Source organism: Erpetoichthys calabaricus, chromosome 1 (assembly GCF_900747795.2).
Source record: "Erpetoichthys calabaricus chromosome 1, fErpCal1.3, whole genome shotgun sequence".
Taxonomy (NCBI): Eukaryota; Metazoa; Chordata; class Cladistia; order Polypteriformes; family Polypteridae; genus Erpetoichthys; species Erpetoichthys calabaricus.
The window spans coordinates 261,864,646-261,889,885 of NC_041394.2; the positions used below are offsets into that span (position 1 = coordinate 261,864,646).

Below are 25,240 nucleotides of genomic sequence, written 5' to 3' on the forward strand. Positions count from 1 at the left end.
AACCTATAATTTTGTTCCTCCTCCTCTCCAAATTATTTGATACACTCTTTATGAAAATACATCAGACAGCCCCAAATTTAGGTTGTATTATGAGATGTGTGGAGTAAGAAATTACAACAGTTTTTGAGAATAGGTATCTGACCAGTTTTCCTTGTGTTGGTACAAAGGACTATTCATTTTCTGTCTTATTTTCTTTGAGAAGTAACAGTTAACAACACTTTATGTGCAACATTACTATAAACACATGATTCAGAGGACTCCAGGCCTTGGTGCATCACATACAAGCTACTGAGTCATGGGGGGAAATAACTGCTTCTGCATTTTGTTTTAATTTTTGAAGAATGAATAACTATATAAATCCGCTTATGGTTTGCTTGTCATCAGAGATTATATTTATCTAATTTTAAGACTTGTAAGGGTAAGACTGTTGTTAACCATGTCCTGATATATAAAACTATGAAGCTGAAAGAGGATCTACTTACATTTTAATCATTACAAAATAATAATAGTACCAGGGTGACAAGATGTTAAAATGTCAAGGGAATATCCAGAATGACAGGGTAAGCTGCACTGGCAAAAGACAAGGACCTTTACTTGTCATTGAAAGAAGTCAGAGATAGTAAATCCTGCCATGCGTGATGCCTGAAACTGAAGCAGTCAGGAACACAGAGAGAAAGAGAGAGATGTCATGGAAGAATGACAGGTGGCCATAAGACATCCTCGTTTGGGAAAATTCTTGAGGCCAGGGAGGACTGGAAGTAGGCAAGCATACTCCTACTCAACCATTAAAGGACTACACACAGTTTCTGACTTAGAGGAGTGATACTCTAATGCTCCTTAAGAGCATGAAAAGTCTGGGAGCTGTTTTAAAGTCTTGACAGGTTACTGAGGGTCTTAAGTGCAGGGATATCGAAGGTCACCTGATATCCCTGAAGCCTAAGGAAAATGTTTGCCCATGACCTTGGACTTTATGCCAGAATGTACTAGAAGTTCCCTCAAGACACTATTTGTGAGTAAGGTTATCAGGCTCCTGCTTTACTTGGTTACATATTTAAGGAATCCTTATTGGAATAAAATATTTTTTTATTTTACCTTAAGTTATTCTTAATGTTGCTGAGGGTTGTGTTGGTATTACCAGTGTTCCCAGAAGGAGGTGTTTCATCTCGCAGGGCACCCTGGATATCATCGAGAGGAGTCGCAGCGCACGGCTCAATGGCAACTCTGGTCTGTAGCGGGAACTGAGAAGGATTGTTGCGAGGGCTCTGAGGGCAGATAAAGAGGCGTTTGTTAGAGGAATCTGTGAGCAAGTGACATACCATCTGTGGTCTAGTGACCCACGTCCTGTTTACAGAGGAATTGAAGCATTACGCATATCTAAATCTGTTCCTCTGAGAGTCGCAGTCAGGTCAGTTGATGGAACAGTCCTTACGGATCACACTGCAGTTGTGACCCGCTGGGCTGGCTACTTTGAGCAGTTGTTCAAAGCTGATCCTCCGGCTAGGACGCTGGATATCTCTGATCCTCCAATTAGCTGTGAACCACCCAGTCTCACTGAGATTGCAGATATTGTTATTGTGTGAGTTCTATGCACGCTGTTATACATGAGGCCCAATGCCACTACTTTAAATTATTTCCAGTCTGTACTTTATGGCTTTCCTTTCTTTTATCCTGTTCACATTTACTCACTGCGGTACAGTGTCCTCTCTTATTACAAAATTCATTACTTACACTTTATTCAGTATTACTGTATTCATGGTTTTCACATCTTCCACAATTACTTAATTTTTCACAATGCATCTACAATAATGACAGACCTTAACTTTAAATATTGAGTCTTAAAACAACTAACTAATGCAAAGAACATGCTAGCTTTAAGTTGTATAAGCCTAGCAGCATCCTGTTTGGTAATATTACTGAATATTTCATTTTTCTTTGTCAAAGTCGCTTTCCCTCTTCAAACATTTCCCATTTATTCAACATACAGTTCACTCGCCTTTGGATATATATATTGATAAACGCATAATCTGAGTACCTAATATAACTGAATGCATGCCTACCGCTTGCATTCCTTCCGTTCCTCGCGTAACCGTTGATAGCTCGACTTTCGCTTACGCATGTCTTCGACAACACTCGGCAATCGTTTAACACTGTCTGGGTTTCCCGGCAGCCTTTGAATTCTAATCTGTGCGCGAGCGACGGCAACGAAACGCTGACGGTTTAGCAGTTCCCGTTAACGTCGTATTTCATTCAACTTCGGTCAGGTTTTTTTTGTGTGTGTAGAATCTTCACCTTCCAAATATAGGACAATGTCCACGGCTTTGGAGAGTTACATCAATCGTATCCTTTAATGGCTTTCGACATATTAAAGAAAGGAGATGTAAAAGGAGAGCTAGGCATAAGCAGGCCTTGCCAGGAACGTATGCTTTCAGAATAAAGCCAGGGTGCGAGAATTAGAAGGTGTCATGTAGTAGTAGTGGTACTGTCGCGTGTATAGAGTACGGCGACATTTTTATTTGCATGTTGGTCGAATTTACCCCTAATGTTAACAGTGTGCTGCTAAGATCAGGAGTTGCAGTAATAGCTATCTGTCTATCTATCTATGATGTAGTGCCTCTATCTATCTATCTATCTATCTATCTATCTATCTATCTATCTATCTATCTATCTATCTATCTATCTATCTATCGGATTTTCTAAGTCCCATCCTACATGTGTAATTATTTTATGTCCTATAATTCTATATATTAGACCCTTTGGCGCATAAAAAATAGTGATCCTTAATTATTTCATTCGAGGCACTGTAGCAATTATCACGTCTGATGGCAGGATGATCGTGGTAAGTGTTTTGAACCTGTAACCCTTTTAAAATATATTCTATTCGGGGAGATGACCGGTGAGAGAAATTACATTAGCCATTTAGATTTAGACGTAACCCCGATTGTAAAGTTGCCTTTCAGATGTATATGCAAGTTAGTAGAATTATGTCTCTCCCATTGGCATCTGTTCAGCAATCTAATTGATTTGGTGTGTTGAGTGGGTTTTGTACAACTTGAACTGTATCAAAAGACGTTACATAAAATATATCGAGCCCAATTACATTTATTATTCAGCGATAACTGGTCAAATAATTCCTTGAATGCAGGATGCCTGAAAGTACTGTACATCTTGGAAAGCAGAACAGTTTGTTACGCCGTTTTAACTAGTCTCGGATAAGAAAAAACGATTACATTAAATAATCCTCTTTTATTATTACAGCAGTAGCTGTTTTACTTTGGTTCATTATTTCAAAATTCAATTCAGTTTTATTGTCCCAAGAAGGATTATTGGTTTCTCAGCAGTGAACCCACAATATAACAGAAAAGAGTACAGCCATCAAGCATAAACATACAGTATACCTGTACAAATATAACATTGAACAGGATACTTATAGTGAAACATTAGGTTCAAACCTCTTAGACATAAATATTAAACCAACATCCAGACCTGACTGATGAAAATGCTAACTCTTCATTTCATGATATAAATAAGCCTGTGAATGTTTATTAAAATTGAGCTTATTTAGAAGGTTAATAGCAGTTCAAATGAAAGAACATTTGAACAGGTTGCTTATTGCCTCTTGAACCTGTGACCTTATAGCAACTACTGGAATTGAGAAGGTTTTAGAGCAGTCCTGTCTGACAAAATACACTCAGCTTTCTGTCATACTTGCTTGTTAAACAGGCCTATGTGATTGGACTGTCAAAACCTTGTTATTTTGTTTGCTTTTTTTGTGTGCCATCTTTAAAATTTCCAAAGCCAGCCAGCAGAACACAAGTAAAGACAGACTTGATACAAGATTTATAGAAAAATGACATAATGGAAGGACTCACACTTCAAGACTCTGCTTCCTTAAACTGTATTTTCATTAAAAGTCTGTTTCGAGTCTATGATTGTCAGATATTAATAACTGTCAACAATATCCATTGTCTGGACTTTGATGATTGCCCCATGTGGGTATATGGTGATTCTTCTAAAATTGATAATTAGTTCCTAAATTTTGAAATTTTTAAGTATAGAAAAGACCCCTGGCACAAGTTAACAAAATCATTTACCACTGAACCATTACTGTTTTTTTTTCTCAATCATTGGGCTTGCAATCACTGAGTCATCAGCACATTTTAAGGTTAACTGGTTTTCCAATTTACTGTGACAATCATTAGTATGAGGATGTACAAAAGAGGTGAAAGAACACAGCCTGGTGGGGAACCTGTGGATGATGACATTACATCGGACAGATAGCTGTATACTTTCATTCTTAAAAAGTGAATTAGCCACCCTGCCAAACAGAATTAAAGCTTAATACAGTATCTCTCTGCAAGAAGGTGGAGCTGGGTGGAGGTACTTTTCAGGTATAGTTTTACAACGTGTAGCAGCTTGCTAGTCCTTTTGGTTTTATCTCTGCTATTCAGTAATGGTGATGATGGTGATTTTGTTTTCTTACCTGTTTTTGAACCTGAAAGTAACATTCTTCTTTTATTATATGCAGGGAACCCTAAAAGGCTTTGATCAGACAATTAATCTAATTCTAGATGAGAGCCATGAGCGGGTATTTAGCTCTACCCAAGGAGTTGAACAAGTGGTGTTGGGATTATATATAGTCAGAGGGGATAATGTGTAAGTACACTTTACTAACTTGTTTAAGCAATTATCTTTTTGTGCATGGTATTATAAAAAAATGGAATCCAAAGTAATTTTGTTCAAAATTAAAAAGGTTAAAAATAACTAACTCTAACACAGGATGCAAGTTTATTAATTTTTCTTCTAGTATAATCAAGGCAAAACACCGAAAGGCAATATCTTCATGCAGCATGTTCATACCTTATTAGAGACTTGGCTATTTTAGGTAAATGTTACTTTACCTCTTAACTTGTATTATCTATGACACTTTTTGACCCAATGGTGTGGTGTGTATGTGTGTATATATATATATATATATATATATATATATATAATACATTATATTCTATTATAAAAAAAAAAACCTGGAAAGTAAAAGCAAGCAAGGCTACGATATGTGATCTTCTCGGAAGACATTTAAAAGACCCGCGAGACAACAGAGACTTGCCACAGTGCGTCTCGCGGGGACCGTAAACATGAGACTTGCTGCCAAGAGATTGTCCCAGGGCCGTCTCGCGGGGACATGGAACATGAGATTCTTGCAAGACACGCCCTACTTACAAAAGATATTACAGTAATCTCTCCTCTATCGTGGGGGTTGCGTTTCAGAACCCCCCGTGAAAGGTGAAAATCCGCGAAGTAGAAACCATATGTTTATATGGTTATTTTTATATTGTCATGCTTGGGTCACAGATTTGCACAGAAACACAGGAGGTTGTAGAGAGACAGGAACGTTATTCAAACACTGCAAACAAACATTTGTCTCTTTTTCAAAAGTTTAAACTGTGCTCCATGACAAGACAGAGATGACAGTTCCATCTCACAATTAAAAGAATGCAAACATATCTTCCTCTTCAAAGGAGTGCGCGTCAGAAGCACAGAATGTCAGAGAGAGAGAGAGAGAAAAAAGCAAACAATCAAAATCAATAGGGTTGTTTGGCTTTTAAGTATGCTAAGCACCGCCGGACAAAGCAGCTGCAAGGATGTACAATGTGAAGGTAGTCTTTCAGCATTTTTTAGAGGAGCATCCGTATCCTCTAGGCCAGTTTTTGAACAGCCCCCCTGTTCACACCCCCTCCGTCAGGAGCAGAGAATGTCAGAGCAAGAGAGATAGAGAGAGAAAAGCAAACAATCAAAAATCAGTATGTGCTGTTTGATCTTTTAAGTATGCGAAGCACAGTGCGGGAAGCATATCGCTTGACAAAGCAGCCACATGTAAGACAAGCAAGGAAGAGAGCAATGTGAAGGTAATCTTTCAGCGTTTTTTGAGGAGCGGCCATATCCTCTCTGGGTGTGAACAGCCCCTGTGCTCACAATATATTTGAGGAGTTTTATTTAATAAGTAATACGCGCTCTGGTTGGGTAGCTTCTCGGCCATCTGCCAATAGTGTCCCTTGTATGAAATCAACTGGGTAAACCAACTGAGGAAGCATGTACCAGAAATTAAAAGACCCATTGTCCGCAGAAATCTGTGAACCAGCAAAAAATCCACGATATATATTTAAATATGCTTACATTTAAAATCCGTGATAGAGTGAAGCCGCGAAAGTCGAAGTGCGATATAGCGAGGGATTACTGTATATAAGAGTACACCCATCAAAAAAAAACCCCGTGGTGTAAAATCACGTAGTACACATAGATCATGTGCTCTCATCTCAGCACATATAATGTGTATAAGGACAATACGGAGAATAGAGACCCAAAGGCGTTGGAGAGAAAAAAAAGGCAGATAAGAGATTATGAAAGCAGTGAAATTCAACAGGCTCAAACGAACGTTGGCGCGATACACATGCAGAGAAAGGTACAGAATATACAAGCAGTAAAATTAGAAAGTATTGTAGCATCCCAGCCAGGTTGAGGGCTTTTTGGTTTTAAGTGACTGTTCGGTCTGATTGAGGGAGGGCGGAGTACAGCATGGAGGACTGGTGGCAGGGTATTGATTAATGTGGTAAGGGGGGGCGTTGGAGAGGGTGCTAGAAAGTTGTGTTTGGGGTTAGGAAGTCGGCGATTGTTCAAGTAAAAATTATGTGACACTTTGATACTGTAGCGATAGACATGATAAAGAAAAGATTACCGCAAACAAAAGGTGATTAATCATCAGAACCAGGTGTAATTGAAAAAATAGCAGGACAAATCGAGGTCAGAAAAAAAGAGTAGACAACAAAGTCTTTTCACATTCGCATCAATCAACGCACAAAACGTGGATTTACACAATAATGGACCATATGCTATGAGAATCTGTGGTCCCACAACAGTTAAAGCAACGACAAGTTAAATTTCAAAGAATGCACAATTCGGTTGGGTGTATAAGCGATGGAAATTTTAACAGGCAAAAAGAAAGGTAATGTATATATTGCGCAAATAACATTACACACCAAAGGAGATCGTGATATGCCATTCGTATTAAAATGTTTACAGTTTACTGTGATAATAGCTTTTGCTGTGACAATTAACAAATCACAGGGACAAACATTAGAAAGACTTGGATTATTTATTACAGAAACATAAACAATATTCACTCACGGGCAGTTCTATGTTGCGTTGTCACAATGTGTCTCCAAAAAATATTGTTTTTAATGAAGCTAAAAAATAAAATGTATGAATTTTATATTCTATCAGTGCTATAAATGTACATTTTCTATATTCTGTAAATGTAGTCTGTTTAGGATGGCTGACAATGTTACAAAATATACACAATAATTATAATTTAAAATACTCAATGTGTAACTTATTTTTATTAACTTTTTAGGGCAGTGATTGGTGAAATTGACGAGGAAACGGATTCTGCATTGGATTTGGGAAATATTCGTGCTGAGCCTCTCAATTCTGTAGTACACTGAGAATCCTCTTCAATCTGTAAATAAGGACTCCAGTAGCCAGTATTTTCATACTGTATGTTTTTGTTTTGATAGTGTTGGTATTGATGTGTGCAGCTTCTGAGGACCTATATTTTTCTGGATTGCAATTTTAATAGGATCTTCCAAGTTTTCTGCTTTGATAATTATGAAGATATGAGAATAAACTATGTAAAAGTCAGTCTTTTTGCATGTAATACATTTCTGTTACAACCATAAATCCATAGATTAATTATTCCAATTCCTGGACCCTCTCAATCCATTCCAGTGTTAGTTGGGGCCAGTTGTTTCTGGTGAAGTAGATGTGGTGTAGGATTCAGCACTATACCAGGAAGTAGGCCCCTGCAGAACTTTTTTTTTTTTTTTTTTCTGATGGAAATGGGGAGAAAAAGCACACACTGAGTACAGTGCCTGGGTGGGCTCGAATTAAAACCCAGGGCTTGTTAAACTGCAAATGCTACCCACTCTGCCACTCCTGTTCAGAAATTTTCTATTGCTCATTGCAGGTTTTGCAAGATTTTTAACCAAGTGTACCATGCCTGTTACTTCTTACCCGAAATCCTTATGTTTAGTCCTGCAGGTTTACAGAAGTTCCAACCCAGTTGTTTAATTAGAAGTTAATCCAAAAGATTTGTGATTTGGAACAGATCAGGTCTCGGTCTTTCTTCTATTTCCCTGTTTCTTTCTAAATATTTTATTAAAACAGACAGTTCATGAACCTACACAGTTGTAAATAGGGCCAAGTGAAATTTTGAGCTGCTGATTTTATTTTCTCCTGTTTGTTAATTGGAAACTGGCTAAAAATAGTGAATTGATACTGTTTTAAAATACAATTTGAGTGAAATCCTGACAAATAAGTTAACTAAAGCAAAACACAAAATGTTCTTTGAGCAATAGCTACTTACAGTAGCAATACTACTCTCTTTTTCTTGGTTTTCATCCTGCTGTCTTTTGATTTGATCCTTAATCCTAATTATTCTTAGACTAACTTGCTTTGTATGTTGCAAAGTTGCTTTGGATACATTCATCTGCTTAATAAGTAATAATAGTAACGGATTCCTCAGCAAAAAATGACTTCTGGTTATGCAGTTGGGTTGGGATTGAACAAAAACATGCAGTCACTGCAGCCCCCCAGTAGTAAACTGTTCCTGAGCCTCAAGGTCCATGTAGGAAAGGGTCTGAAGTGCTTGCCAGATGGGAAAAGTTCAAATAGACTGTGGCACGGGGGAGTGGAATCCATGCAGATGCTGGTGGCTTTCCTGAGTCAACGTGTGCTATAAATGTCCTCCAGTGCTGGAAGTTGTATCCTCTGTGCTCTCGACACAACCTGTGTAGCTGTGATACCACACACAAATATAAAAAGCAGGTTAAATTATGTGGTATTTGGAATAGTTTGGCCATTCCTTGCACCATTGTATTATTACAGAATGATCACAATCAAGTGCATTAAATTTGTAAATGATAGGCAATTCATTTTCGTCATGGATGTGAATCAGAAAGAGACTACAAAAACAGTAGCACTGCCTTGATGCTAGGTGCTGCCAGTTTGCAACACACAGCAGAAAACTGCATATGTATGGTGTGAAGCTGCCGTGAAAATGTGTGGTTTTATGCCACGTTAATTTGTATACATCTTGAAGTAAGCGTAGAAACGGGCATACGCAACATTTTTGTGTGTATACACCATTTATACATGAGGCCTCAAGTCTTGCGAATAACGGAATGCGCCACTTAAGTGAGAATACTGTTAAGTTCCTGTCAGTGTACATTTGGGGTTTTCCATCAATTAAATGTATAGAAACCATTCAGTTGCACAACCTTTCTCTTTGTAATGTTTTTCCCTAAATATGAAGTCTAAATATTCTCAGTAACAGAAATGTGTTATTCTTAATCCTGTGATAGAGGTCCATAGGGGACTAGACCCTAGTAAAGGATTAAACATCACATCATATATTCATAATCACTGACCTTGAAACTGTTATAAAATGACACCCCACATACATATATTTGAAATTTGTCCATTTTAACTCTCTGGGAGTGGCTCTTGGAGAACTAGGGGCACAGGTAAAGAATCAAACAGCAACCACAAAATATCATAAAATGACACTTCATATGCCTATATTACTGATCCCCATTTTTTCTTTTGAAGTTTTATGAAAAGGAGTAACTTTGGCCCCACATATCTCATAACTTCTGGTAATTTTTTTCTGAAGACACCTGTTGGTTTCCTGTTTATCATAACAATATAATTTCCTGCACAAATAAAATGGTCCAAAAATTGGCTGGAAATGAGGAGCTTTCAGGTGTAGAGGACCAAATATAGGAGAGAACCCCTAAAATGTCAATGTCCTGCATAATAAGACACCAAGATGAGGAGGATAGTATATCATATGTTGGGTTTTTGTACCAGTGAATCAGGTGGCACTGGACAAAAACACCTGAAAGGCATTCAGAAGTCATAGAATATATTTTGAAAACCTGAAGCCATCATATGGAAGTGGAGACTGCAATTCACAAAACTTACAATGTGCCTTATGATACACACATTAAATGGCGTCATTGTCGACTCGTATCTTAGTAGTAAAGTGTGATATCTAATTGTTCTATATTTTAATATATATTAATTTTTATATTTTACTAATGAAAGACAGTAGACAACATGGACACTTAACGATTTAACTGAATGAAGACACCCTTGGGTATGTACAATTACCATTATTGCTTTTGATTGAGCTGTAGTGGGTTTATTGCAATATACACAAACAACTTTGAAATACGGTGGGACACCTCATGCTTAAGTGGCTACTATACATTGTGCACTGGTCTTCCTAAAGTATTAAATATGTAGCTTATTAAGGTATATGATGAAAACTCCAATATAGTTGACTTCACAGTTTTCCATGTTCATGGCTGTGAAAGTTATCAATACAGTTTTTGATAACACATTTTTCGTTTTGAATAAATATACATTTGCATCCATATATAATAAACTTCTTTTTTTTTTATTTAAAAACACTGCAGTATATAAACCTAAATTAGCAGATGCCATCCAGGTGGCATGTTGGCATAGTGGTTAGTGCTGCTGCTTCACAGCCCCAGTTCATCACCATCTGTCTGGATGGGTTTTCATTCCCAAATCCCAAAGCCATGCAGACAGGACTGACTGACACCTCTCCATTGGCCCTGTGATGGAATGGCACATCATCTACAGCTGCCCAATACTGTCTTATTTTATAATTTTTTGTTTTTTATGGACACTATCTGTGAATCTGCCACCTGGTTCTACACATAAACTGGAAATGCACACACATCATCTTAATTTCCCTTGATCACTACACACTAATATATGAATAGAAAAAGCACTGACAATTGTATTTCATTTTGTAATGGCATACAAATTTTAATTTTTCTTGGCAAAATATTCAATATAAAATGAATACTGTTGGAGGCAGAAGAAACCATGTAATACTAGTGAATACCTCAGGAATGAGTTACAAATGACAAAGTAGACAAGATGTAAAAATAGATACAGTACTACAGTACATTACAACTGAACACAGATAGCAGCATACATATCAAATATAGAATTACATAGGTAATGTACATAAAATATGAATACATATCAATACATTGATATAGCCTTAATTTAAAAAGTTGTTTTTTTTTAATTTTGATTGTATTAACAACAAATGGCCAGCACATCCCTGCCACTAGTGAGCTGTACAAGATTTGGACACACATTTGTGATTGTTCTGCACTATTTAGTTACCTCAAAACATTACTCGACTTTTCTTTGGAGGCTTTTCATGAAGATCATCACTGATGCTATGAAACAAAAGCTTGTCTCACTGGCGTAAACATTTAACACACCTTTGTACAATACCTGATTTCAGCAAATAGCTGTATTAGTGCACAAAATCCCATGCTTCATCAGAGACATTAGATCTTTAGTGAAGTTATAACTATTAGTTTTACTGTTATTTGATTGCTAAGGATGGGATTTTTGCAGTACCAGTATATACATTTGATAAATAAAAGGATTAAACACATCCAAAAAAATTCAGACCATGTAAGGAAAACATTAAAAAGAAATTGTTTTTATAGCCATGGACATTTGCAAAATGCCATTTACGAAACCAAAAATTAAGTTACCTGGTTATCGTTAAACCGTGACATGTATATAAAACATCCAACCTTTTAACAGGTCAATTTGGTCTTTCTTCTTGTAAAACCCGCTTTTCAGTTAAAACAAGATAAATATAAAAACATGATGTAATGAATAAAACTATTTGAAAGTCACATATTCAAGTTTTTTCTGTGACATGTTGGCGATAAGCAACGGGGAAGTGTTAGACCTGATAATATGAGCTCATCGTGCAACATTTTATGTTCTACTAAAATGATTAAATTAATGGGGAAAATGACAATCATTATTATTAAGTTGATCTGACATTACATTGATATTAGCGCAATGTTCTGTGCAAACACTTGTGGTAATTATATCATATAATTTTTCTTTAAAACCTCTAAGTATTGCTGTGTTGCTCGAGTTACTGGGTCCTTTTCAAAATGGCTACTTTTTGATCCAGCAGCTGATCCAACAGGAGACATTCGCATTGAACCGCCATTCAGCTCGGCCGTGGCTGGTAATGGACAGAAGAGAAGGAAAATAGTCACAAATCAAAAATACAAAAGTTAGTCATAAGTGTTGCTCACCTTTGGTTATTTTAGCAATAGTACTGTCAAGTTAAATGTTAAATTAATGATTTAGATGGGTGGAGGTTGATTTGTTTTGAACCAAGTCTTGTAAAACTTGACTTATTTGTATGGAATGTTATTTGTTATTAAAATCAATAAAATAGAAAAATTTTTTTTAAAAAATTATTGATTTATAACTAACAACACATTACCCAGTATGGCAAAGTATCCCCTGCCCTAAAAATGTTCAAAAATTAATAATAATGCAAAACCTTTGCATACCTTGCTCTAATTCCTTAGTAATGCTTTTCTCTAGTTCACTCTGCATCTGAACAAAAAAAAAAAATATATATATCAGAGAAAAAAAATATATATCAGAGAAGAAACACCAGCATGAACTAAATGTCTTCAAGTACTTAAGAGTTCAAAGCAGCAAACATTTCACAATAAACAACATGACACAAGTAACATTTCATCTTCCTTTACCTTGCAACCCCATATTGGATTTAGAGTTTCATATTTGAGCCTTTAAAATAAACAAATTAAAACAAAATAAACAAACTAATACTGATTCATTGAATTTAATCATTTAAAACAAAGCTATTTCCTTCTCGAAACAAAAGCCTAAAATGTACTTGGTTATACTGAATGCGGCTGTACATGTCTATGTTTGAAAGAAGGAAAACATACTTCCTGTTAATAAAAATATGCCATTATTTCTGTTACCTTGAAAACATTGTAAAAGCTTATGTTACCTAGTACTGTTTATAATAAACAGTTTAAAGTACCGTATATTCAAATATCTAGTCTGCATTTCTGCTAAACATTCAATACAAGGATGGAGTAAATGTAATAAACAAGACAGGGTGAATTAGCTCTTATTGTCAGCTAATATCCCAATTACCTCATCAATAAATTTAGGCACATTTATATAGGACCTTTATATGAAGATGTTCTTCCTGGAACTCTGCACTGTTACCTGCTTTCCATTACGATCCATCATGATTTACTGTCTTACTGAGAAACTTCTGCTCGCTCAACTTTAAAATTTCCAGCAAGTGTCGATAAATACCTGGGGCCTCATGTATAAATGGTGCGTACGCACAGAAATGTTGCGTACGAACGTTTCCACACTCAAATCGCGAAGTATAATCCTAAACTTGGCATAAAGCCACGCACTTTTCCACGGTACCTCATACCCTGGCGTATGCAATTTCTCCGCTCGGTTTTGCAGACTGGCGGCACCCAGCGTCAAAGCAGTGCTACTGTTCCTGGGTGGTCACCCTTTCTTTCTTAGATCCACATTCCTGACGCGGCTTTATAAATACACTGAAACTAACTGCATATTGTTTATTAGTGTAATGCATCCAATTGTAATTAACATGTAGCAATATAATGGTCCAGGGAATAGCCATAGTATTCCAAATACCACAACTGCTTTAGCATTGTTACTCTCAATGCATCTTCTTCTTTCAGCTGCTCCCGTTAAGGGTTGCCACAGCAGATCATCTTTTTCCATATTACTATCACTGCACTACTCGGAGTATTTATATCACTGTATCTGAGTGGGGAATCACAGCAGCAGCTGATCGAAAAGAGAATTATCGGTATACAGCATGAAGCAGACGCTGACTCAGCCACGGCAAAACGTTTCAGAGACTTTCCTGTACGGACTTCGCGGTTTAGGAAAAGTTTCATCCCAAGAACTATAAACGCACTCAATCAGTCCATCAAGTGCTCCTTGTAGAAAGAACTGCTTGGACTTATAAGTACAATCTCCTCACTGTAAACTTGGGATACAGTTATAATATTGCACAACCTGCGCCACTTTATAAAGTGCGTATATCATTTTTAAGATGAAATGCAGCAAAATATGTTGATTATATTATACGATTAAACTTTAACTTCATTTAAATAATCTGTATTGTTAATAATTAAACCTGTGAAGACACGGTGCCGCAGCACTAGCTAGTTCATGGATTGTTTCTGCATTGAGTTGTATTCTTGCTCGTGCTGACGCGACACTGGAAGGATAGACAGATAGAATAATTAAACATGTACTACGAAGATATTTCAATGTTCCTTAAAAGTTTTGAAGAATCGGCGTTCTAAGCTTACAGATGGCTTCACGTCTATTACAGAGCTGATTGTGTGGCGATTGGGTATTTGGAGAAAGAAAAGTAAGACAGGAATTGGAGGTTAGTACATTTGAAAGAGACAGTACTGCTGCAATAAATTATTTCATCGAAGGTCGCTCATGGCGCAGCAAGCCTCTTGCGTGAGACATGAACAAGCACTGCGCCACCGTGTTCCCATGTTTAATAACATGCTTTAACTCCTATCATCATGAAAAAGATATCACATATACATCTCAGTATTTTAATTATTCAGAGAGCTGTAATATCACGAATGTAATGGATTCTGTGTCCTGTCGGAGAAAAAGAAAGCCTGTTTAAGATGCAGGTAGTGATTCACACACATAGAAGATCAAATACAGAACAAAGCATTTAATGTGCTACTTTAGTTACAATGGGATTTGAGAATCTAGTAAATTAAACGATTTTAAGATGAAGTTTATGATGTTCTACTTTAATGGCAAAATAAACTACGTGATTAAAGTGGAAATTTCGAGATTAAAGTTCACATTTCGTGCTTTTTTTCCCCCACTGTGTGCCTATTTTTATTGTCTGTACCCTAATAAGCTTTCATATGACACTCAGACGGTGGGCTACGACTTGCCTTTTCAAGAGACTTTGATATGTGATTTCTTTTTTATTTCGGGCACTGCAACTTTGTGAACTTGATCTTTCGAGTTTCTCCGACACTCTGTCACTCGATCAACTTTCTTTTGTTGTTTATATCACTGTTTAAACCAACAAATAGTACGTTTTTCCTTTGCCTCCACTTGGTATTCGCTGAAATTCTTATATTTTTTTCCCCGTGCTTTTCCCATTGTCTTTTCACAGAAGGCTGAGCTTAAGGGCTATTTATATTGATTTGCATATTCAAAGAGGCGTAATTCTGGGAGGAGCTGGGGCGGGACAGAAGGCGCGTGCACGTGTGTTACTTTTTACGCTGATCGGGATTTATGTAGCGGAAGAACATGGAAGTTTGCGTACATACTGATTCCTGCATCTGGATTTTTTTGTGCGTACACACATTCCTGCTTTTGTGCTTACACCATGTTATAGTGTGAGTTCTACGCACGGCGTTATGCATGAGGCCCCTGGGCTGAATCCTAGTACACTGTAGGGCATGGTTAGCATTGTTGCCTCAATGCTTCCTATAGTTTTGGATCCAACTGTGAGCCATGCTGCTGCCTTTGTCAGGTTTGCTCAGTCTTCTTATGCTCAAGTATGTCAAATTGACAGTCAACTCTAAATGGTCTCAATGCCCTGTGATGGAGTAGTATTATATTAATGGGGGATACCTGCCTCCAGATTGATGCTTCAGGAGTGGGAAAATGAATAAAAACAATAGTTTCAAAAGTAGTCGTTTTTGTTCAGGACTAAAGGGGTTGTTACAGTAGGACACACTCTTCAGTTCTGGATGCATTTACTTGCTCTGTTCTATGCAGCTTCTGGAGCTGCTATGCAGGATAATGAGAGCCTCACACAACACCCAAGATATGGCCTCCATACTACATAATATGAAAACAATATCCATGTCTGGTTTTCCTCTTCTTAAATTTGAAAGTTTGACTGCCTGATTCTAGTAATCTTTTTAAATGATTTGCAACTACAAATTCCAAACACTCGTGGACATGGGAGAATCAAATGAAAAGGCATTAATAGAAATAATGTAAAATGTAAATGACATTTGAAGGACAAAAACATTTCAGCATCACTTGAATGTTGAGGACAGGTTAGGAAAAGAAAGACTCATCTACCAACAATATTGTTAAGCAATACAGAAATTATAGATCCAGACAATCATTAAGTGAAAAATGAAGAAGGTAGAACCCTTGATTATATGTCAGATAGAATTTCAGAGTTATCTTACAAAATAAAGTAGTTTTAATTTTCACTTCATGTTTTTTTTTTTTTAATTTATTTTAACTTTGAATCATCAAATTATTCAGGCATCTTCTTGCCCAACCCACCACCACCATCCAATCCTGAATTCAGAGATGGGGTGAGCCAGAGTCTATTCTGACATCGGCAGATACAAGGTTAGGACCAGTACTGGATGAGGTGTAAGTGAGCAGACCCACACTTGCACTCATTTATATGATGAATGACAGGTCAACAATACCTGCATATCTGTGGGGTAAACCGATGCATAAAGACAGTCCAGAGATTCAAAGATAGCTGCTACTAAGACCAATATGATTTTACCAAAAGGTTAATGACATCAGTTTCAACTAAAAGAAAGGCAAAAATTTTAAAGAGACAAATGTCATTTTGATAGGGCTCTTACATTTCAGTAATTCACATATACATTTTACATTCTCTTACGCCTATTTCATTTAAGTCCATGGGTTAATTGATATGTTTCTGGATGGCCCCGCATTCAGGTACATTCATTCTGAGTTACACAACCATCTGGTATACAAATGCTGAGATATCAAGATGCTAATTTACTTTGCTGTTTGTACAACATCTGTTATATTTAAAAGTTATATATTTTCCGATGTAGGATGGAAGCTGCATTCTATCCTGGCATCATTAGGTGCAAGGCAGGAAACAACCCTAGATGGTATTCTGGTCATTTAGGAAAAGTCACACACATACACGCCCACAATCTTTCCTACAGGGTCAATGCATAGTCAACAATCAACCTTTATGTATTGTGCAAGAGAACAGAAAGTAATCATCTGGAAATGTGCAAATGTTAAAAAAAAGAATGCAGGCTGAGAAAAATATCTGAACTGGGATGCAACTGCTGAAAGGCAATGTACAGCTTTATATTGTAATACCATCTTAATGAATTTTTAATGGATTGCATTATGAATAACCAAAAAAGAGGTAACTTTTGAATAAACATTCACTGATCCTTTAATTTTCAAATCAATGTCATGAGAAAGCTAAGCCAATTACACTGGTTATAAAAGCTTGAAAATAGCACCATCTTCTGAGGAGAAAAAAAAAAAAAGTACCATGCTGCATGGACAACTAGTGAAATGGCTCTCTTTAAACATGAGCTTTGAATGTCAGAAAGTGGACAAAGAAAACTGATCAGATTTAATAAGCAAAAATGTACTTTTTCTAAAATTCTGAGACAGAGAAATAAGTGCAAATTGTGGCCAAATTCCAAGTAGAAAGATGGCACAAATCTAGAACTCAAAACAACATAAAAGTGAGATTTGGAAATGTGGAACTTGCAGTTTAAAAGAAGCAGATTTGCCCTTTTTTGTTGGCAATGTTCGTATCAACCTACACATGCAAATCTGACTTTTCCACAGAGAAGTTGATCAAGAGCAGCCAGTATAAGCCACTCATCTAATGCAGTGTCTGAATGTTGTCCTGACATCTCACACTCCCACATTCAGCAAGTTGGCTATGCTTTGGAAAGGCCAGTTCTGTCACTAGACTGCTACTTAGGTAGATATAATGTTTAAACATTTTAACATTCATTCGGAGTGGTGGCTCTGGGGCTAAGGATCTGTGCTGGTATCCAGAAGGTTGCCGGTTCGATTCCCTGTCACTGCCAAAAGAGATCCTACTCTGCTGGGCCCTTGAGCAAGACCCTTAACCTGTAATTGCTCCAGGGGCGCTGTACAATGGCTGACCCTGCACTCTGACCCCAAAGGGTAAGCGATAACTAACAAATTCCTAATACAAGAAATTGTATAAGGCAAAATAAAGAACAAAACAAAAAAGTGTGATTTAATGCATGTTAAGCTAGTCATAATCTCGCCTGGATGAATCTGTTCTCCTTTGTTTTTTTTCAAGTGAACCAGAGCTTTGAAACTGTAAAGGTGAGCAGGAGACATCCTTGCAAACAGGTACAGAACTATTTTATTTTTGTATTTTGGGTCTGTGCTAACATTTGTCAGAGAAATTAAAGTGAATCCTTCTGACATTTTTCTCATCAACCACTTTTCATTTTAAGTGTTTACACTGCCACAGTCAGTGCTGTTAGAGCTGCAACTTCCAATTAAAATAGCTATGGCCCGTAATATAGTATGCAAAGTAAATAGCTCAAAATTTGCTTGCTTTGCCAAAAAGGAAAAGCTTTTGAAAGCAAACACCAAATAGTAGACTATGAAGACATTTAAAACATAATTATACATAGTTTATTTTATGTGACCCTGCTCCTTAGGGTTAGGTTAGACAGACTTTATTATCCCATAGTGAAATTGTTTAAAGCAGGATAATATAAAAACATAAGACACTATTACATAGAAAATAAGCCAAGAGAAAACATCTTGACACCCAGTGTTATCATCTGTAAAAGCACACCAGATTTCTACAAATAAGAATAATTACCTTTAATATTAAACAACAATAAAAATTCAGAATTCTGCCAGAGCCCCACAACTAATAGAATTCAAATTACTTATACAAGTAGCTCTGGGAATAAAAGCATTCTTAAATCTGTTGCTCTTTACTCTTGGGAACCTAAATTTGCAGCCTGATAACAACTGAAATTTAGGAAAAGATGATGGCCGTCTTTGGAACTTGTTTGGAATAGAGATCGGCGATAAAGGTCTACTGCAAACCACTAATTTTACCAATGTTTTTAAGTTAAATTACATTCTTAATGCTGAGGTGTTCCAAACCAACAAATAAAAGCAAAGGTAGCAATCCATCTGACTAAAAGGATAAGTGTCTTTGTGACAGTGTATCTGCCCTGTTGCTATGTCTCTGTCATTCCAAAAGATGACGACATATCACATACACTTTTAGTAATATAATGCATTGCACTTGTCATTCCAATAGATGGTGCATCTCAAACATTAACACTGCTTCTACGAAATCTATTCCAATAGAATATAACAGAAACGTATGTATTGCATGGTGTATTGTAAATGTTACATTGATTAGTTAGATTTCAACCAGTCTTTGATGGGAAGCACAACTAGTAGATTCAATAAAAGACTTTAGTGTCAGTATGGTTTTGTCCACTTTTTGAACAACTGTCTTTTCAAAGAAAAAAGGAACACTTTAATTCTTAAAAATGTTTGTTCTGTGTTGAGATCAAAGTTTAGCCTGTTATCAGCAATTGTCTGTAGATATTGATAGTGCTCCACCACCTCCATATGTGATGCACGGATTGGCTGCAGCTGGCATCACCTCCTTGATATTGACGGTCCTACACTGAGATGAACAAGTGCAATAAGGTTTCAAACAAGCAAAGTTTGGTACAAAAGGGCATAGTCCTTCTATTCCCTAAACAGTGTCCATGTCTCCTCTGTTCAACACTATGGTCTGCTCAGTGGCAGCAGAAACACACTGGCAAGCATGGTCAACTCACAATGGCTCATGTCTGTACCATCATCCTTCAGAGTTCATGGACACACCACAAGCCCTGCTCCACTATCCCACTACCATCCCTCAGCATCTGTAAGACCCTCTCCAGAGTGATCAACCACTTCTGCTCCTCTGCAATGTTCAACAAGAGTGACTGTACCCCCAGAATGCTGCTGTTCTTCACAGGGCTTCTTCCTCGACTTTTATGCCTCCTCTACACTACACTGCAATGGCTCTGCTTTGCTCCTCATAATCTTCTTCACATCTTCTTGATTTCATCTCCATTCTCCCCTTGATCCTTTTCTCTCACTCTTGCTCTTGCTTACAAACCCCTTTAATCCTCAGTGAGTACAGATGCATCAAAAGACCTGTGGAGCCTCGATGAGGGACAGTTGCATTAACTGCTCTGCGTGCACATTAAACGCAATTCCTTCATCAAGAATCACTGAGGCCACAAACCTACACTCACGAGGTCTAAGATGACTCACTGTTTTTGAAAACTTGCACTGCCATGGACCCCTAAGGGCTGGTTTATACTTCAAGCTCAGAATGCGTACATGCACGATCATGGCTGCCTCGCATTCCCAGTGTTCATTTGACGCATCCTCTGAGAACGTCCTCAGAAATTAACGTGATGCATGCGCAAGCAAAAAACCAGGGGGCGCAGTGTATTCAAGTTGGAACATGACATCAGAGTCTCTATTTACTATTAACATGTGACAGCAAGTCACTTTGCAGATTCTGCAGGAGCAATGTGCATGCTTTGATATTTGATGAATGGTTTGATTCGATGAAGCATATTGTCAGATTTAAATGATGACATACAAATGTATTCGTGATGCTTTTCTTTATCTGTTTCTCGCAAAGGCAATACAAGCGTTGCATATTCCCATTGTAATATCTCAGTACTTATCATCTTTTGTACCGTCTTTTTTTTTTTTTTTGCACTTTCACAACAGCACCAGAATGTATTTGAGCCACAGAGAAAAAAAATCAGAAGCACAGTAAAGTATAAAAAGGTCTATTTCGTGATTAAAATGGAAAATTCAACTTTAATCTCATAGTTTATTTTGTCATTAAAGTAGAAGGTCATACACATCATCTTAAGACTGGCCCAGTTGTTAATCGTTATGTGCTTCTGTGGCTTCCTTCCATGTGGACAACAGCGGAAGGCGGTGATTGCCACACAGAACACATTAAATTTATGATATTCCAACTCTCTGCATATTTAAAATCCTTAGATTTAAACTTGATACCACTTTCATGATGAAATGTGTTAAAACATGTATGTTATATTTTACAGATAAGTTGTTAACTTCATTTAAATAATTAATAATGTTACTAATTACGCATGTGGGGGTGGCACAGTGGTGCTGCTCCCTTGCAGTAGGGAGACATGTTCCTGGTGTTCCCTGTCTGGAGTTTGCATGTGTTCCTGGTAGGTTTCCACAGTGTGCTCCGGTTTCCTTCCAAAGGCATGCAGGTTTGGTGATTTGATAATGCCAAAATGACGCTAGTGTATGTATGTGCTTGTATTCACCTTGCAATTAGCTAATGGCCCGTGCAGGGATTATTTCTGCCTTGCGTCCCTGGATTGATGGGTGTAATCATTAAACATCCATCCTTTTCAGAGATATTGTGGCAAGGTGTCCTGGGAATTTAATTGATGTTTCCGTCAGTTCACAACACAGCAAAGTCGAATGTTGTTTTCTCACCGTGATGATATCTCTGCCACCTGGTGGAATCCTCCAGATTTACATAAAGCATGTGTGCAAGTATAAATAGTACGCTGCTAGCGTAACAGTAGAGTCCACAGGCGCATGCATTGTGTGAAATATAAACCTTGGCCTAACATGCTCCATCACACCACTGTCTCTCCTTTAATTATTTTTGTGAGAGTGGGAGGAGGGGAGCACTTAAAATCTACAGCCATATCCTTTGTCTTAGACATATTTAGCTGTAAAAAGGAATAATCACACCAGTGAACCAGCTCATCAATAATGGGCATTTAGTAGTCCTCCTTAACTTGTAAGAGGCTCAGAATGACGAGTCATCTGTAAATTTTAAGACTAGTTTGTCCTTGTGTGAAGTCCTGCAGTCATTCTGGCACAACATAAACAGAAGTAGAGACAGACAGCAGCCTTGGGATGATTCAGTGGATGAGTTAAGACTATAAGGGAAACAGTCATTAACACAAAATCAAAGTGATATTGTGGCATCCTCCACACCCCCTTAATTAACTTCTCAAAGGGTTTCATGGTTTGACAAGTCACTTAATGCTTTTCGGTATGTAGCTTTTGTTATTGGAATAATATTCGCCTGTTGCCAGATTCCAGACCCCTGCTCTAAATCCAGAGACATCTCAAATATGGAATAAAATATTGGAGAGAGTTGCTCAGCTCAGGAGTGAAGCAGGCATCCACTGTCTGAGCCAGACTTTCTTTTATTATAGGTAGCTGAATGACTCTTCTTAGTCCGAGTCTGGTCTTTTGATAAAAAAAAATTCAGAAACAAAATCTTGTGTCACAAACCTTAAACAGAATTTACTTCTGAGCAAACTGATAGTCTGTTCTAACACCCCTGCCAATTCAACATGATTACTGATTTTTGTATGAATGATAGCCATTATCATCATGCCATTCTACACTGAATCTAAGCTGTCGGTATGTAGTTGATTCTCATTCCTTTTCTTATACTGTACTTAAACATTGCCCACTTGATTTCATGTTTCACTTCCTTCAGTAGTTCTTTCTGTTCAGTTAATGTTCCATGTTACATGGTCAGTATGTTCTGCTTAGCAGTTATTTTAAATCTCTGGTAATCCATGTCTTGTTTTTAGGATATATTTTGATTGATTTAAGGGGGGTTATGAAGTCCTCGCAGAATTTTTTTATAACTGCTTAAAGTGTCGTCATATCATTAGTGTCAGCACAGAATTCTTTAAACAACTTATGAACTTGAGTATGCCTAGTAGAGGCACTTTACTGATATTTAACAATATACACTTTAATTTTCAAAAGTACACTAAAAGGTTTAACTGACCTTTTCTTATGCTGTGTTGAATTAAAAATAAATATTTTTATTTTTTTATTTTATTTATTTATTATTTATCATATGCAGGTTAACACAAGGTCAACATTACAATGAAATGTTTATGATGAGAAAAAACAAGTCACTCAGCCTAGTTCCGATAATGCTAAAAATAATTTAAAAAATTTACAAGTTAAAAATAAACTAGCAATATAAAATAAAAAGTGTACGTTTTAAAAGAAGTTATAGAGCAATATAAGTTGAATGAGGAGCAAATACAAATGACAGTTATTGCACAGATAATGGTTTATAAAATGCAGATGCATATTCTATAAAGTACAAATGTATGTTCCAGTCAGTATTCCGAGTGTGTACAGGTTCAGTTTGTATGTGAGTAGTGCAATGTAAATGTAATGCAATGTAGGTGTGATGTAAGGGTATTTAAGTGTTCAGGTGTTGCTGTTCGAATGGCCTGGTGGTAAAAACTGTTCTTAAGTCTTGTACTCAGAGCAGCCAGACTCCTGTATTGTCTGCCAGACGGTAACAAGGAGAACAACTGGTGTGCTGGATGGCTGTGGTCCTTTATGATGCTGCTTGTCTTACGCAGGCACCGATGGAGGTAAATGTCTTCAATGGCAGGGAGACTCTTGCCCGTGAAGTACTCTGCTGCCTTATCACTCTCTGTAGTGATTTCTGGCTGCTGGCAGAGCAGCTCCCATACCAGACATTAAAGCAGCCCATCAGCAGACTCTCGACCACACTCCTGTAAAAGTTTGAGGTGATGTTGGCATTCATGCCAACCTTCCTCAGACTCCTCAGGAAGTAGAGCAAGCTTTCCTGACCACAGTACCTGTGTGAAGGGTCCACGAGAGATCCTCGGTGATGTTTACTCCGAGGAACGTGAAGCTGTTAACCCTTTCAACTTCTATGCCGCTGATGAAGATGGCCTGGTGTTCTCCGCCTTGCTGTTTCCGATAGTCCACGATCATCTCCTTGGTTTTGCTGACGTTAAGAGACAAGTTGTTATCCAGGCACCAGTTACTCAGTGCCAGCACCTCCTCTCTGTAGGCGGTCTCATTGTTGCCAGTGATAAGGCCTATGATGGTTGTGTCGTCCGCAAACTTGATGATAGTGTTTGTGCCATGTTTTGCAACACAGTTGTGGGTGAACAAGGAATACAAGAGCCCTGCGGCGCTCCTGTGTTTAAAATGAGTGATGAGGACGTATATCTGCTGACTCTCACCACCTGAGGCCTGTTTGTGAGGAAAGAGAAAACCCATCTGCAGATGGTCATCCCCAACCCAAGGTCCTCGAGCTTCAAGACGAGTTTTGAGGGGATGATGGTGTTGAATGCTGAGTTGTAATCTATGAACAGCATTCTTACATATGTATTTCCTCTTTCCAAGTGGGTGAGGGCAGTATTTATTGTTAGCGCAATGGCATCCTCTGTAGATCTGTTAGCTCTATAAGCAAATTGGAGAGGGTCCAGCATGTCAGGGAGGGAGGAGCACTTGTGACCTTTGACCAGTTGCTCGAAGCACTTAATGATGACTGATGTCAGTGCAACCGGGCGATAGTCATTCAGACAGACCACCACTGGTTTCTTTTGGGACAGGAATGATGGTGGATGCCTTGAAGGAAGTGGGGACCACTGACTGCCTCAGACAGAGGTTAAAGATGTTGGTGAACACACCTGCTAGCTGGTCAGCACACGCCCTGAGGGCATGGCCTGGGATGCCATCTGGTCCCGGAGTTTTGCGAGGGTTAACCTTTTTAAAGAACCTTCTCCCATCAGGCATTTCAAGGATCAGAGTGACAGACTCACTGCCCCCTTGAGGATATAGCACCTGTTCTTTGTTGGCTGCATCAAAATGAGCATAGAAGGTGTTGAGCTCGTTTACAAAAGATGCAGTGGGCTGAACACTGACTGTGTTTTTCTTTTTATAGTGAGAGATGCAGCGCAGTCCATTCCACAGGCGCTTGGTGTCAAAGCTATGGTAGCTTGACTCCACTTTGTCCCTGTAATCCCTTTTGGCCTTCTTGATGGACTTCCGGAGGTCGTATCTGGCTGCTTTGTACGCATCAGAGTCCCCTGAGCCAAAGGCAGAGGTCCGCACCTTAAGCTTAGCCCAAATCTCCCCATTTACCCAGGGTTTCTGGTTAGGATATATGCAAACGGTGGTTTTAGTGACAACATCGTCAATGCACTTGCTGATATATCCTGTGACAGAGTCTGTGAATTCATTGATGTTGCCATCAGCTGCATTCTCAAACATCTGCCAATCAGTTGTTTCAAAGCAGTCCTGCAAGTCCCCCTCAGCCTCACTGTCCCATTTGTACAGGGTGAGGCAGAAAGGACGGACATCTTTGAAATGGGCAGAACTCACCACTACGTGGTGTGACAGATGTGCGGTAGGTGGCGTTAGGTTCGCGAAGTCAGCATTTTTTTATTTTCTTTTTAGTTGAAGCCATGGAGCCGTGGACGATAGAACACCTCGTTTTTGCATATGACTGTTTTGTCAAGAACAACCAATCTATTAGCACAGTTCAGCGTGAATTTCATTGCCATTTCAATATCCACAGAAA

General features: G+C 38.0%; 2 protein-coding genes across 7 annotated transcripts in view; one reads left to right on the forward strand and one right to left on the reverse strand.

Annotated features, from left to right (window-relative positions):
• The first annotated feature begins 2,158 nt into the window (after positions 1 to 2,158).
• Positions 2,159 to 8,975, forward strand: lsm8 (LSM8 homolog, U6 small nuclear RNA associated). Its single transcript, XM_028814643.2, has 4 exons — positions 2,159 to 2,337; positions 2,796 to 2,836; positions 4,526 to 4,653; positions 7,406 to 8,975. The coding sequence occupies exons 1-4, from the start codon at positions 2,307 to 2,309 to the stop codon at positions 7,494 to 7,496; spliced, it is 291 nt and encodes a 96-aa protein (XP_028670476.1). The 5' UTR covers positions 2,159 to 2,306; the 3' UTR covers positions 7,497 to 8,975.
• Positions 8,976 to 10,880: 1,905 nt separating this feature from the next.
• si:ch211-272n13.3 (ankyrin repeat domain-containing protein 26) overlaps positions 10,881 to 25,240 on the reverse strand; it is a 186,311-nt gene continuing 171,951 nt past the window's right edge. For all 6 annotated transcript variants that reach the window (XM_051935904.1, XM_051935913.1, XM_051935908.1 and 3 more), the window contains 2 exons: positions 12,492 to 12,537; positions 10,881 to 12,154 (listed from right to left, as the gene is read on the reverse strand). In XM_051935904.1, the coding sequence (XP_051791864.1) occupies positions 12,009 to 12,154; positions 12,492 to 12,537 (192 nt within the window). In that variant the 3' untranslated portion in view covers positions 10,881 to 12,008. The remainder of the gene's footprint in view (positions 12,155 to 12,491; positions 12,538 to 25,240) is intronic.

Bases quoted from the DNA above. Each gene is read 5' to 3' on its own strand.
- lsm8 (XM_028814643.2), top strand. From the start codon at position 2,307: ATGTCCACGGCTTTGGAGAGTTACATCAATC. The intron at 2,338-2,795 runs GTATCCTTTAAT...ATTTCATTCGAG, and splicing joins TTTGGAGAGTTACATCAATC to GCACTGTAGCAATTATCACG. The intron at 4,654-7,405 runs GTAAGTACACTT...TTAACTTTTTAG, and splicing joins ATAGTCAGAGGGGATAATGT to GGCAGTGATTGGTGAAATTG.